At 44.4% G+C, this 16,089-nt stretch overlaps 1 protein-coding gene across 1 annotated transcript in view; it reads right to left on the bottom strand.

Moving 5' to 3' along the window:
• The window catches only part of CPZ (carboxypeptidase Z), a 34,305-nt gene extending 21,862 nt beyond the window's left edge, over positions 1-12,443 (bottom strand). Inside the window, exons 1-2 of the mRNA XM_058803927.1 lie at positions 12,291-12,443; positions 371-394 (exon numbers count right to left, since the gene is read on the bottom strand). Coding sequence (XP_058659910.1) covers positions 371-394; positions 12,291-12,378 — 112 coding nt within the window. The 5' untranslated portion in view covers positions 12,379-12,443. The remainder of the gene's footprint in view (positions 1-370; positions 395-12,290) is intronic.
• Positions 12,444-16,089: the final 3,646 nt, after the last annotated feature.

Raw genomic sequence — 16,089 nt, 5'->3', positions numbered from 1 at the left:
TGATTACATGTATATTCTCATAAACCCAATACATTTTAATGAATCAGGTTAGGAAGTCTTAGGAAAGATAAGTGTTGATAACACCCTCAATCCACTTAGAAGTGGAAAAGAGTAATAGAAAGACATCTCTTCATAAAATTACTGGCTGTTAAAGTAATGGGCCTACATTTGAGTGTCCTCTTGGTAATGATTCTGGCTGGTAAGAAACACTGTTGTCACAGCAGCAAAATACTGCACTGCATGAAAAAGCACATTTCTCTTGTGAGAAAGCCCACTGTAGCACCAAAATGAGTATACTTGTCAGGAAATTATGAAGGAATACTTATGGTTTTGAGGTTCTCCAAGAACAGCAAGGAAAGACACTTCATACCTTTCTGTACAGTTTGACATTGACCTGTAAATAAAGAGAAAAAGAAAAATCATTAAAAATCATTAACTCCTTTGTGTTAGGAGTTGTCTGATCTGGTATCTGCTGCAGCACAGACTGAGCCATACCAGGAACAAGCATATATTCCCAACAGGCACATATCACAGAATCACAGAATAGGCTCAGCTGAGAAACCCCATTGCCCCTCATCCACACACAGTTAGGTGCCTAGGAAATTTCACTTATCAAAACCTAGGTATTTTTAAATCTGGTTAGTCTAAAAGTCCATATGAGTCCTGTACATATCAAGGTGTTTTATCAATCTCCTCTAAAAGATATTTTTGTCCCTTATAATGCTGTGGATACCTTTCATGTTAAAGCAATCCAGCCTTTGGTAGATATGAGGAGACTTTACTCCTTCTTCATCCTACTTAATTGTGTCTCTAGCAGTTGGGTTTTATCACACTTAATAATATCTTAAAGCTAATTATTTCCCTGCCCAACTACTCTCACAGGAAAGCTTTTCCAAAAGATCGCTCTTCTAACGGCCAGAAATTGCGTTTTAATTTCCTGCTTAAAAGTATTTGTGGCCAGTTTATATCCATTGTTGTTGTGCCAGCATTGTCCTTTAGCTTAAGTAGCTCTCATTCCCTGGTGCATTCCTTCACACTGTGTTAGAAAAGAGCCAACAGATCTCCTCTGCTTTTTGTTTACTAGGTCAAATAAATGATGCTCTCTTGATTTTGAAGGAGCATGGTGTGGTGACCATCAATTGGTCGTCAATTGCTTCTTTTGTTCCTGTAGCCAATAATTCTGTCCTGTCCTTCTCCAATACTGGCAGCTAAAGAAACATATTTCTGCCAAGATATTGGAGCTGGTTTCACCAGTGCCTCATAGGAGCTAAATCTCTCTGTGCCAGCCTGAACACCCCCAGGTTCACCTTTCTTGTGGCGTACTGGGGATCTCTTCTATTGCTATTTCTTCCTGCTCTCACTGGGGGGACAGGCATCCCAGCTTCTTGCTCAGTAAATTGAGCATTTATCCTCACAAGACCAAATTCATTATGTTTTCCTTTTTTCCTGCTGAAGAGTTTAAACTTCTACTCCTGGCATATTTGTTTAAATGTAATCATCTGCATATGTGTTGCTAATGAGTTGATCATTCTTTAGCCAAAATAAAGTCATTGTAATGAGAACAAAATTAACCCTGGGATTTTATATTGGAGGGAGACATTTAATTGGAAATCAGTCTGGTTCTATATTATGGATTGTAATTGAGCCATATTACCTCATAAAATAAATGAGGCATCAGAACTAGCAGAAGTAGCCCATCCTCAACACCAACAAGTTCTGTTAAGCAGAAAGCTAGAAAAAATTACATCCATACAAGCTCCTTTCCGGGCTCAGTACATTATGATAATTGCATTAAATAATACCTGGTTCATCAACAGTGTTGAATCCATTATAGGGTTTCATTGTTTCCCCTAGCTAGGCACAAACCCCTCTGTGAGTTAGTTATTAAGGTCAAGGCATTTCTAAAAAAGCTTCATCTCAGCCAGATACTGTATACAGTGCTACATCTGGGGATAATCAAGGAATAGCATTTTGTACAATGCCAGTTGGGAGAGAGAAAGAAATGATCTCTTGTTAGTAAGAGCTCCAGCAATTAATCCTGCTGATAAAATTGGATGTTACTGCCCATTGAATCTGGACAGTCTTATATACTAACATCATCACATTCACATTTGAGAGACCTTGGACATAAGTCTAGAGTCAGCCAAACATTCCTTACAGAAGGGAAAATATAGTGGGGGGAGGACTGGCTTGAGTTTAGCCACGTCCCAACGAGGAGAGTAGGAGAGTGACACTATCTCCATTTATCACCAGGGTTATTAGCAATGAAACCCCTTTGTTACCTTGAGGGATAGATGAGAAATATTTGACACCTTTTTTTTTCCTCTCCTGAGCAGAAATTAATGTATTGTAGCTATTATTTTAGACTAGAGGGTTGTATGTGCTTGGCACAGTTCTTTGTGGGGTATTTGGGGAGTGTGAATGGTCTTTCTACAACTGCTCACGTTTCCCCAAAGAGGCATTTCCCCCTCTGCTGGCTCCAGGACCAACCTACAAATGTCCTGTTAGTTTCTGTCTCTGACCTGCAATGATCAAATAATGAACCTGAGGCACATACAGTCTCCCCAAGCACTTTTGCTGTGCAGGAGTGCTATTAGCCAACAGTCAGTTTGAGATGTGGCACAGCCCTGTTCTCAATGGCATCTCAGAATTCTGCTTATTCAGATGGAGCAAAAAAGAGTTCTGGCAACACACTAGAGCAAGCAGAGGAAACCAAAGGGAAAATGCAGCAGGCAGGGTCTGGATGTGATGCTGCCTCTCCCTGCCCCAGCTCCCTGAGCAGCAGCAGACTTGCTGCCTTTAGCTGATGCCTCTTTCTGCCCAGCTGGCCAGGAGAGGCATCAGGAAGCAATGGATAGCTGATGGAAGAGATGTGAAATTCCACAGATATGATGTCCAGGGGTTCACCTGAGGACTGGCTCCTTTTGTCAGCAGGAGGAGATGGAAAGACAGCTCTGGTCTCAGACCGTGCTACATGTCATCCACACTTTGATATTTTTACCATATCTATATAGGGAGAGGAAATCTATTAAGCAACATGGCCAGTGCTCATTAACAAATATGCTGACTGAAGAAGATGAATCTATTTTTTAGATGAGGCACCAAATCCATATAAATCTTTTCCATTGCAACTAAAATCATTCATCTCAGTATGTAATAAGCAGAGGTAATTCCGCAACAGCCCTGCTTAGTCGGTAAAGCTTTTCCACTCCCTGTGATCCAGGATGCCCCTCACAAACTCAAAGCTACCAAGACTCACTCACTGATTAGCAAAAGCAGCTCCTTGCTGCTGGGTCCTAAACCTGGATCTGTCACCCCGCCCTTCTAAGTTCTTCTAAGTTCTTCTAAGCCTTCTGGTGTTTACATTCTTGTAACAAACTTTCTCACATGCTTTTCTCTAAATAATTATTGTTTTGCATTCTTTTCTGTAGAAGGAGAAATTTGATGGACTGATGGTTTGTCCAGTGTCATTGGAGAGGTGGCACTGTCATCCTCAAAGCCACTGTCACTTTTGAAAATCTATAAATGCTGGAGTCAAAAATTAAACGTCCTTCTTTTTACTTTGGAGGTTCCAGTGTCCACGTAGTTTTGTTTCGTGTCCTATAGTGATATGGATCTAAACCTAAATCTAGATCTAAGCTAAAATTAGATTTAAGCCTCACACTGTTGCAGCACACTGGGGCATTTTCTCTCTCTCTCCTTATTAAAGACATCCATGCAACTTCTTCTGGCCACTTCTCCCCATCATGCAAGCTGCTGTATGACCCATGTATCAGCCACAGCTCAGTTGTAAACACCCAGGACTGAAACAGCTTGAGATTTCAGGTCATCAGGAGTCAGTATACATAAATCAAGAGAGAAAAGGTCTGGTTTATACCAAACCTTGCTTTATAGCCAGCCTTAAATATGTGTGCTGATGTGGTGTTTGGACTTTCCCAGTGTTTCCTAACACCAGTGCTTACATATGTTTTGGAGGGTGCAGCTCTGCAGGGGCCAAGGATAATTCTGCAGGATGTGTGCTTACATAAATAAGTGTGGATACACGTAGCTGGGCCAGAGCCTGCCTGCCTGGAGAGCCAGCAGCAGGAAGCTCTCCAAGGCCAGCTCCCAGGCTGCAGCTGTACGGTCTGTTCCTGCAACCTTGCACCCACTGGCCTGGGTCTCTGCACAGAGAAATCACCAGAAAATCCCCACCCCTGCCCATGACAGCTCGTTTTCTCTAAGCTCTGGCAATGCCAGAAGAGTTCAGCCACTCCCTGCCTCATTTTCATAAGAGAAATGACAGGGGCTGATATACAAAGACTTTCTCAAGTCTCCCAATTCACTTGGCAGACTTCAATTGCTGCTTCTTCTGTGCTTGAAAGAATCTAAAATTTTTCAATTTTTGTGTAAAGGCTTCCCTGGGCTCAAAGAAAGACACTGTCACCTCCTCTCAAAGTCCCATCCGCCGACAGGTTGGTACAGAGGGACCTTTTTCTTCCTGACACAGAACAGCCTTTTCAATTTTTTATGTTTATTTTTGTACTCTAACTACTCCACTAGAGCTACAAAAGTCCTTTCAGTAGCACAGCTTCTATTTAAGATTATGGATAAAATAACTTATTGAAGAGGAGAAAAGCCATTTCAAGCTTTCTGAGCTCTCTCTATAAAATACGCTTCTGGTTTTAATTTGCAAAGGCAAGCTTGAAAATCTACAATGCAGCACATACATATTTTACTGCCAAGCTTACATTTTTTCCCCTTGATGATTCAGCACCAAAAGAAGCAAGCTGCTGTGATTAACCCTAACCCAGACAACAGAGCTCAACAACTACTTCTAGTACCATGGGCTGGCCAGTTGCCTTTTCAAGAGCAAAGCCAACAGGAGACTTGTGCAATTGATGATCTGGAATAAGCCCAAGGGCAAGTTTTAAATCTGAAATATCTAAGTCATTCAGTGAGGCAGATTGGTAGGGGGGTGTGTTGGTCAGTGCAGATCAAAATAGATGAGATAATTTATATTGTAAAGACCAACGCATACCCTCACAGCTTTCTGGGCTTCTTACAAATCTTTTTTAAACTAGAAGAACATAGGTATTCATTTTAGTCTATTTATAGTGAAAGCCTCCACTTTTCACTTCCAAACAAAGCAGTTTAGTTCCTTATCACATTACTATTATTCTCCTGGCTGTTTCACATGGTTCATCAAGTCAGTCTTTCAGTGATATTCTGCCTTTTTCACTAAAGAGACAAAACTTAGTATCAGTAGCAAGATACAAGCACTGGAAAAGCACCCTCACATGGCAAAGCATAACCTTCCAGAGCAGCTCCTAGCGACAGGAAAAAGACAAGAGCAGGACAAGATCCATTATATAACACTTAAATGGATCAGAATCATCAGGAAAAGGGTGTGGAAGGAGTGGAGATGTAAGGGGACTAGGGGCAGAGTAACGAGAGAGCTGAGCAGCTCAGGCAGGGGAAGAATGATTGAGCAGATTGAAGCCCTGAAGAGAAGGCAGCCACACATCCAAGGCACACATGCAGAGGCAGAAGTGGGGAAGGTTCCCAGCCACAGAGAAGAAATTCCAGGAAAGCTAGAGGAGAGAGGAGTGCTTGCAAAAAAGCAGCCACGTGGTTAACTCCATTTTCTGGATACATCAAATGTTTTGTGAGAAGAGGACTGAATAGATGTTATTAACCCTCCAGCAATTTCAGTAACTGCCTGGGGGAGGGATGTGTTTGAAAACGAGAGAAGCAGTGCCCAAGAGCTCTGTGCAGCCCTCCTTTAACCCTGCTCCCTCACTTGAAGAAGCCTGAAAGCACCTGAAAGAGATTAATGCCCCCTCTGCCTTTATTTTGCAGAGCAAGATCACAGCAGGAAGATCCAAGCCAGTGTTCATTGCCTATCACTCTTTCTAACCCACCTGCTGCCTGGCTTTCGGTTAAACATCCATTTTTATTGAAATACTGAAGGTGTGCCCACAGCAATGACACTGCAATCAGCTCTTTCAGGATTGTTTCTCTCTCAGGACAGCTCTGAAGCCAGTGAGAAGGTGCTGCAGCTTTTCCATGGATGATGTAAGGTCACAGCCTGCAGACCACAGGTCAAAATCTGTGCAGATGCACGCCAAGGCCTGTCACATGGCAAGGGCACAAAGCCTTAGTGGGCACCTGTAATCCTCCCTAGTTTCTGGTTCAGATGCAATTTAAACATGTCTGCAGTTGTAGGTGGTGCCTAAAAGAACTGATGAAGAGTATTTCTATCTGTCTGTCCCCACCACTGCCTTGGTGCCTCTAGTGACTCTGTGTCACCCCAGCTGTGTCTCTGGCTGGTAAGTGCTGCTCCAAGGAGTCCTTCAGGAGTTGAAAATCCTGAATACAAACATAATTACCTAAACAAAACCTACTAAATGCCTTTTTCTGGCCTCAGTTGAGATCTTTTTTCAAGTTGCAAAGGAAAAATTACCCACAGAGAAAACAAAATGCAACAAAGATGATGACAACAAACTGGGCCAGCAGTTGCCAAATTGGCTGAAGGCTTAGTGAACTTCACATGTGACAGGGCTGCTGCTGAACAAGGATTTCCTGTGCACCAGGATGGTCTGGAGACATATGGAAATCATCTCTCAGGATCTGGTCAATGAAGGAAGAGGAAAAAAGCTCAAATCTGGGGGATGATGACATTAAAAAACAGCTGGGGTAAGAGGGTGGAATAGGTCAAGAAATCTCTACAACTACCAACTAAAGGATCAAATTTTTTGCCAGGTTGCCTGGTGAAGGATGAAAGCACTTATTAATGAGGTAATCTGGGTCTGTGATGCCCCCATAGCTTTACTTTGCGACCATGCACTCCTTACAGCTCAGTTCCCATGGTTTAAGTACTCTCCAAATGCTTTGGCCAACAACCTACCACAGTTAGAAGCTTTCCTTTAAGCAAGCTCAACTCTGTTGATTGCCACGGGACAAAGGATCATGTCTGAAAAATTGAGGGCTTTATCTTTTCTGCCACAATCCTTCCAAAACATTTGCCAAAATATCATCCCATCCTCTTTAAACAGTGAATCCATCCCTCTAGATCAACTCTGTCTTTTCTTTAGTTTAGAAGTATGAGGACTATTATAATTAACACCCCATCTGATTCTTCTGTAAGTAGAGTTTCAACCAAATGTGGTGCTTTTATGTTACAAAAGATTGACAGCTGATTTAACAACCTTGACTTAAAATCTGTGCCTTAATCTCATATTGTCTCCTAGATAAATGTATCCTATTATAACCCTAAAAATTGGGTGTCAAGTATATCAGTAGAGTTACAAGAGTATAAATTAAGGGATTGAAATTTCAGCTTTATTTTTTAAGTGGACAAAGTAAACCCCAAATCCTAAACTCCACTGATCTGTGACAGCTGCATCCAACTAGGAGGATTCAGCAGTGATAAAAACCCTGGGTCATAAAAGCCCAGCAAAGACAACAGGACATGGCCCACCAGCCTCAAACACCACACTCACAACATGATAGGTGACTTCTGATGGTACCTCCATGCCCAGCCCTGCATCAGACAATAACACATGACTTTGATCCAGCATTTGGCCTAGGCTTCCAAAGGGGCTGGCTCTCACAAGACACCAGCAGTCCAAAGGGCACCATGGCAGCTGTCAGCCAGCCAGCATCCTCAAACACTGTGACTGTGTGAAGGGAGAGGTAGTGTCTAGAAATGCTATGGGGGAGCAACCATTAGTGTTATTAAGTCTTGCTAAAAGCCTAGCTGTGACTAAGAGCAGTGGGATTTTGTTCAAGTTTTGACTATATATGCACACCCCCACACTTCAAAGGTGTCTGTACAAATGTTCTGAAGAAAACTTTGCCTTCACATTAAAAATCATGTATAAATCATTTCAGCAGTATAAGGAGATACCTGTGTATTTTATTTTCAATATTAACTTTTCTCTCATAAGTGTCTGTTTCTGACCCCATTTCCCATGTTAAAAGGAGCTGAAGGCAAGTGTTGCTAAAATAATAATTGTGTAGAAATCCTAGAGCCACTGGCAGGAATTCAGCAGAGCTCACATGATCCAGTGATGACAACTGGCTTCAGAAAGAGCAGGAATTTCTCATCTTGTAAGTGAGCATGATGTAGATGCTAGTTGTGCATTTTTTTTGTTTTGACATAACTTGGACACATCCATCTCAAGTCCAGCCAGTGAGATTCCTGCAGCCTGGACTTTCCCACCGTGGCAGCACAGTCCTGTAGCCATGTCAGCACCTGCCAGTGCCAGCCACAGCAGGATGAGGGACCACCCCACTGGGGTGGGGAGAAGACCCCAGCCCACTGCCAGGTCAGTACAAGCACAGGAGCAGCAGCAGCTGGAGAGGCTTTTCCTCTGTGTGTGTACAGGTTTCACCAAGAAACCAGCATGAGAAACATCCACAGCAGGTGAACAAATTTGCTCAGGTCCCATGGACCAGGGACAGTGTGAAGGTCATAGGAGGAAACTTTCCCCCTTTTTTGCCTTTTACTTAGCAAAAACTGTGGCACATTGTGGAGTTTGGAGCTGGAAAGAAGAGAGGAAAGGTATAACATTTCTATGTGAACACACTTTTTCTGTCAGTCTTACTCAATGTTATAGCTCAAAGAAGAGCCAGTGCCACAAAATCTGTTCTGGGCTCCAGAATATATACTGTAATTGTCCCCTGCCCCCTGCCTTGGTGATTTCTCACTCCTCATCTCCCTTCCTTGTACCCCCCCCATTCTCTCATCTGCACTGGCTAGAGGGGGCCAGAGATCCTCAGTATGGGACAGTGTCTGTCTCAGGAGAAAGAAAAAATGATGAAAACAACGAGGTGCTTGGAAAAGGAGGAGACTCGCAAGGGACAAGTGTGCCAACCATCACTCTGGCTGCTCTCCTACCTCCACAGCTTCAGGTTAAACAACCCCACTCCTCTGCACAGGAGAGTAGGAGGCTCAGGGGGACCTTCTCCTTCTCTACAACTGCCTGGAGAGGGGTTGTAGCGAGGCTGGGGTCAGTCTCCTCCCAGGTAACAAGTAAAAGGATGAGGATAAAACAGCCTCAGATTGCTCTGGGGGAGGTCTAGGTTGGATATTAGGAAATATTTCTTCACAGAAAGAAGAATGTCAATCCTTGTAGCATGCTACCCAGGGTACTGGTTGAGACAGCATCCCTGGAAGGATTTAAAAGATGTGTAGATGTGCTGCTTCGGGACCTGGTTTGGCGCTGAACCCGGCGGTGGCTGGGTTCATGGTTTAACTCGAAGATCACAGTGGTCGTTTCCAGTAGCAATTCCACGGCTCCATCTGCCAGACTGTGCCCCGGCCCAAATAGCCCTTCATGCGCTGGGACAGAGCTCAGGCGGGCGGCAGAAGGCCCGGAGAGGGCGGCAGAAGGCTCGGGCAGGGCGGCAGAAGGCTCGGGCAGGGCGGCAGAAGGCTCGGGAGGGCGGCAGAAAGCTCGGGCAGCCCCCTGGCCCTGACCGCGCCGCCTCAGCCGTGCGGCCGGGCCGAGCAGGGGCCGCACGGAGGCACCACAGGCGGCGGCGGCGGGGCCCAGCCCGGGGCCGGGGCCGAGCCGGGTTGGGCTCCCTGCGCTCCCTGTGAGAGCCGGGGGTTCGCAACCCCACTACAACACCCCTGTACCCCTGGAATTCCGCAGAAAAGCGCTCCCTGAATACAAGTAACAGGAAAGGAAAGGCTTTGCTGCTTTTAGCATCACTATGGATAAAGGGTTTTTCTCTGTTATGCCGCATTCTGGAAGTGTTCAAGGCCAGGCTGGATGGGGGCTGGAGCAATCTGATCTAGTGGGAGGTGTCTCTGTACAAGGCAGAGGAGTTGGAACGAGATATCCTTTAAGGTCCCGTCCAACCTAAGCCATTGTGTGATTCTGTTTTGCAGCCTCAGCATACCCCGGTGGCATCACAATTGTAGAGTTGTCCCCAGCTGCAAGGAAAGTCACCTAAATCAGACGTATCTCTTCAATCTGCCTTTGTGGGATTTTAGTTTTGTAGTCAATATTTATAAAGCACTTCACTTAACTAATTACACTGGACTACATCTGTCAGCAGCAGAGGTGCCCAACTTGGATAAAGAGTAACCTGTTTTATTAGCTCACTCCGAAAATGTTTAGCCATTTCCATGCTAAACTGTATTTTTCTCACCCAAACTATAGGCTAAGAGGCCAGTTAAACTCATAAGGGTCTGACAATGGGACCTCGTAGCATCTCATCTGAGAGAGACAGAGCTTACTGACTGCCCAGGAGTACAGGACACAGCCACAGAGAAGGCATCTGGCCTCTCTCAGTGCCACAGCTCCCAGCTGCTGCCCAAAAAGCTCACCATATGATGCCTCTGTCATATTGTGGAGCTGGATGACAGTAATCATTTCCTTATTTTTCTTAACAGAAAAGCACAAAGCATTTTCAAAGGATCTTGGTATTGTAAATCATGTTTCATTTTGTCTTCTTATAAAAATGAAAAAAAGCAAAATGAGTCACTGCAGAACAAATACCACCAGGAAGCCTGCAGAAAGCAGCTCCAGCCTAGCTGGGAGTCAGACAGTTGTACTGGCTCCTGCTGTTCTTTCCTGCAAGAGCAGCTCCAGGCTGGTCTCCTTTTAGAGGGCACTACAGGTCTGGCCACTGGGGTACAGCAAGACCTACACAATGGAGCCCAAAACAGGAGAGAAAACCCTACTGCTGCAACTGAAGATACAGCCTATGACCTGAACGCTGAGAGGAGACCCCTGCGAGGTCCATTTGTGAACATGTGCATCACTGCAGGCCCCTTTATTTTCATGTATCCTGACATGATCTTATCCCCCCTTTAGAAAGGAAAGACCCTGGAGAAATCTGGCAGGTCTCTCAATGTCCAAGCTGCCTCTTTATTGTCTGACCCAACAGCCCTGCAGTGGGCAGTGTGATCCCTCCATGGCACACAGTGTGGTGCCATTGACAATTCCATTTCCCTTCCTCTAACCATCCCTCCAGCAGCATATTCAGTTGCCTTTCTGCAAGCCCTGCCCTAAAGGCACCACAGCTGCCAACACACACAGAACACTCTCAGAGTCACCCCTCAATGATCCATACATTTGTGGTTGCTGGGATTAATATCCCATGGCAAGACCCTGATCAGCTGGAACTGGAGCAGAATCATACCTCACAGAGAAAGGTCATGCTGCAAACCACATAGCCTCTTCCTGTAATTGGCTGTAAATAGTCTACAACTCTTCTCTTTGTGCAGCTTTATCCAAAAATAAAATCCCTTTAGGCTGTGGTAGACCTCACTTTGATGTTCATGGGAACAGCACTCTCAAATTATATGCAGTACATGGCTCATGGACTGTACTGTGTAGCAGTTCAATGCCAGTGACAGTCTATGGCTTATATTTAAGCACTGAAATATAGTTGAATTTCCTTGGGTAGCATTAAGGTCAGTTTCAGGTTAACTTATCTCTTCCTGTAATCCCATAAAATAAATATTTTTCTGACTCATTTTAGGTTTAAAGTCTCTAAAAATAGTTTTCCTGGAATAGACCTTGTCACTACACTGAAATTCATGTCTCCACTGTCCCCACATAATTAAGCACACTTGATAAAAAACATGTATTTTCAAAAGACGCTGTTAATATATTTTATTAGCCAAGTTGTTACTGAATCAAAACTTTCAATTAATTTAGCAGCACGTTCGTGTTTAACCTTTATTCTAAAGGGTAAATCTGCTTTTCCAGCCTATCAACTCAAACAAATTCCATATTGCTTATAGCAAGCTAAAACACACCCTACAGCTGTCAGATCCTAATAAATCTCATACTTTGGACTTGAAATACATGACCTAAAGCTAAATGTAAGGAAAAGCTTTTTTTTTTCTTAAGTAGAAAAGCATACAGGCGGTCAAAAGGTCACCTTCTTGCAATCTGGCTACCACATTCCTAGAAGGCAAGGCCAGAGATGAGGTGAACCTTCTACATTCCCCATAAGAGTGAGGGGGGTCCTTACAACTGGGAGCTGCACAGATTGCCAGAAAGACACCTCTGTGACAGCCTAAAGACAGTGATGAGGAATCTTTATCAGCCTTGACATGACAGCCTTGTTTTTCTGTTGCACAGCCACACACCTCCCACCTTCCCATCCATGCTTCCCAGTTTCACCACCAGCAGTATGCAGATTTCCAAAGAGTTGATCCCCCTCATCTCAAGGGGAGAGTGACAGTTCCTATCTCCCTCCCCTTGGAGCTGGAACTCTTCACTTATCTCCAGTAGAAGGCAGAAGAGAAGAAGGAGGACTTTAGGGGTGGTTAGCCTTACCTAGGGTCTCCTGGCCGGTTTCACAGCGGGGTGCTGGCTTGGTGGCCCTAAGCAGCCCAGCGAGGAGGAGCAGGAGCCTCAGGACCATGCTGGAGCCCCTTGCACAGCAGCACAGTGATGTGGCACTCAGTGCCTGATGGAGTGACTCCTCTGCCGAGCCCCAGCGCGGCTCTGGCTCTCCGAGCTGCTGAGGAAATCAGTGCACTGCAAGGGCATGCCCACGTCTCACAGTGTGTGCAGTCCAGGCGTCAGATTTCAGCTGCATTTCAGCTTGGAAAGCAAAAGGCTTTGAGAGAGACAGAGAGGGAGGAGGAATGAGCTCCCCCTCCCCTCTGCCTCCAGACTGTCTCCCTCCTGCAGCCTGGTTTACAATTCCATAAACAGTTTGAGCAAAGGGGGGATCCTGCAGGGTTGTGCCCCCCCCCCCCCCCCCCCCCCGGGTCCCTTTGGTCTTCATGCAGCACTCTTCCTAAGGGACAAGGGACATTCATGAATGTGTGTCTCTCTGAAGCCAAGAGAGCTGTCTGGAGAGAGCAGAGGGAAGAGACAGAACAGCAAACAACTGAAAGCAACTTTCAAACTGTGGTATTTCATCACATACTTAACTGCAATTTTAGAACATAACACGACAGTGAAAGAACTCTAAGCTGCATCCCTCCAGCACACAGAGAATGGGAACACATAGAACAGCCACCAGGATTCTCCTCTGCAGGGTCCTCCTGGGCATTTTACTTAAGATAAGATCGAGTTGTCTGGAGGGATTCCAGTGTTTTCTGTCTATTCTTAAAAAAATAATAACTTCACAAATGACTAGATAAGATTCCAGGACAGCATTATAAGGTTTAAACTGGACTTAATGTAAATCTACGTTAGGTTGATAGTAAATTGATCTTTTAATTTTATTGTTTGGTTGGTTTGGTGGGTTTTTTTCAGTATATTTTAAAGAAATATGTATTGTATGTTTTAATTTCTGTGCAACAGGTATGGTGGAGAAGTGTACCTAAATTAAGATGCAAAATCCTCATTTCTTACCTACACATCAGAAAATGTCTCATATCACAGAAAAAGGGGAATTTTCCCTCAAAATCTCGACCAAAACAGACCAAAGCATCCTATCTTTTTCAGGCAGTGCATGTTCCTTTGAGAATAGATACCTGCTTACATGGGAGAGCAGAGAATCTGTCCTTGCAGGCAGAGCATGCTGGCTCCTGCTGCTCAATATTTGAGATCAGTAGGGAGTTATGGTGCTGTATGATAATGTAATCAAATGAACCCCCCAAAGGGAAGCCACTAAAGAGGCTGACAGGGCAGGAGAATGCTGTGTATTCTCATCAAAGTATTTGATGTCTCATCTCATTTGAAAGGGATGCATTGAGAAGCTCAGCAGTCAAGTATGTCCTCTGCTTCCAGGCTCTGCAAAGCAGGTTGGCTTTTTATCTTCAGGATTTCCCTCTAGATCTGGAGATTGCAGTCTGCCTTGTCTAAACTAACTTAGCAGTACCAAAGCCTATCAGGGTTTAAAGAACAAACTTCCAAGGACAAGAATACTATTTACCTGCCTTATTTTTTATCCTGATCACACAGCAGCATGGCTGGACCCTCAAGAAAAAAAACCAAAAAACAACAAAGCACCGGAAGTGTGGCCTTCAAGGGAAGGAATACTTCACCTTCTGCCTAATTCCCCAACAACTGGCTGCTCTGAGTACCAATCTGCCACACTTGTACCTGATGTGCTCAGGAACAGCTGAGGGTGTGTGAAAGCCTGAGGCTTGCTGTGTGCCCAGCCTGTGCATTTTGTGTTAAAGGGAAAAAAAGAAGCTGCTCAGAACTAAACAAAGTGATGTGGCTCAATTTTTTTACAACAACAAAAGGCAGAAGAGGTTATACCTACAGACAGAAGCCAAGCCTCAGCCCTTGGAAATGTTCATGTCTGTACTGCAGTTTTCTGCAGCCCTTGAGAGTGTGAGGGGAGATCCTGTCACATATATCCCAGTGCTTGTGGTGGTGAACTCTGCTGCAGAACTAATCCTGTACTATCTATAGTCCTGTCAGCTTTTCACTTCTTTTTTGTTGGCATGTTTTCCTGCCTATATTTTCTCTGTTTGCTGCCCCCCCAGCCTAGGCATTACGTCCTTTTGAGTGATTTCTCACCTCCACTGCACTTCAGTCACCATTGCCAATGTAGATGCCACATACTTTGGGACCATGTGTTTTAAAATGTGGTCAATGTCATTATTATTGGATATTAGAAGTGAATTCAGACCATGTAAAACTTATGATGGGAAGGAGTAAAGGGTGGATGAGGTAGGCCAAGAGCAGGAAAATCAGAGGAGGAGATTAAAAGGCATGGCTGCATGCAGGTAGGCTGTGGGGCTGTACACTTGTCTGAGTCCTATGCCTGATCACTGAAATCCAGTCTATTTTCATATTCAATCCTTAACATTTTTTTTTTCTCCTACTATGCAATCTCCCTCTCTGTCCTATTTATGAGAGCTGAAAAGTCAAAATGCCAGCAAGCTGAGAGACTGAGGTGTAAGCTGCAAGATCTAGGTGTCAGCCTCTGGAGAGACCAGGAGGGTTTATATTTCCCAAGTGAATACAATCCTGTGTCCATGTGTAGGTTGCTAGCAAACTTCAGTCTGGATTAGCAGGCAAGTAGGAAAGGACTTACCTGAAAAGACTCGAGGTGTGTTCAGTGGCTGGGTAAAGGGCCCAGGGTGCAGACATGACCTGAGAGCTTGTGCTGATGTTTGAGGAGTCTGTGAGGGTGAGCCTGCCTGTGAACCCAGAGTGGGAGCATTTGTGCTTTCACCAGTGAGCCTCCAAACTGAGCAGCCACAGAGGGACAGCAGGACTGGGCTCTGTGCACTGTTATGTGAGTGCTGGTGGCAAACCAGCTTGTCTGGAGTCGTGTGTGTGCTTGCCACTGTGGGACTCACCCTCATTTCTGTATGGACTGTGGCACAGTCCCCATTGCCTGGATGATACCACAAACATCACATCCTTCACAAGCTCCACTGCATCAACTAAATAAAGCTGTCAGTAGCTGGCAAGCTCCAAGCTTCTTTGTTCCTCAGCTTTCACAGACTATTGACATTTCATCAGGGTGTCTATTTGATACCAGAATAAAAAATTTAGAGCATAAGTAGGATAGATGGGGGCCTAAGAATGACATTCAGGTAATTAAAAACAAAGGTAAATTTATCAGTTTGCCACCACCATCTATAAATTTTTTTGTGCTTTCATGCCCTAAGGTACAGAAAACAGAAGGTCTGGAAGGGTTATTTCACTTTTAGCTTAGATTACCTGTTCTTTTCTTCCTTTCCAAGGGACTTGAGCCCAGGATTTAGTGTGTCTTTCTGTGAATGGTTTGGCATGTTTGTCACCTCTGGGTTCCCCTATAGACCTACACCTTTCTGAGGGGAGCAGTAGTACAGGTACTGCTCTTGCCATTTATACAATATTCCGGCCTCCCAGCATTTCTAACTTGTGTGGGGTTTTTTCAGCCCATTGTAAGCAGTTTGTGCATATCACTTGCCCTTCTCATATTTTTGTTGTGTGCTTACACTAACTATATCAAATGGGACTTGCAGGAATTTCACAGCTGCATGACCAAACCTAAAAGCATTAAAAGCACTAGGACAGGGATGGTTGGGAATAGAGGGATTTCTTAACCTCTCTATTTTCATTGCTGTGTTTAGTAAATCTTCTAATCTTAGGAAGTTGAAAACAAGTTCTAGTTTAGGGTTAAATATACAATTTTCACCCCAATTCTAAAAGAATCTTAAAAATGAACCAG

This window comes from Ammospiza caudacuta, chromosome 4 (assembly GCF_027887145.1).
Source record: "Ammospiza caudacuta isolate bAmmCau1 chromosome 4, bAmmCau1.pri, whole genome shotgun sequence".
Classification (NCBI taxonomy): Eukaryota; Metazoa; Chordata; class Aves; order Passeriformes; family Passerellidae; genus Ammospiza; species Ammospiza caudacuta.
The sequence above is the reverse complement of the archived record's forward strand: the minus strand, read 5'-3'. Positions and strand labels throughout refer to the sequence as shown.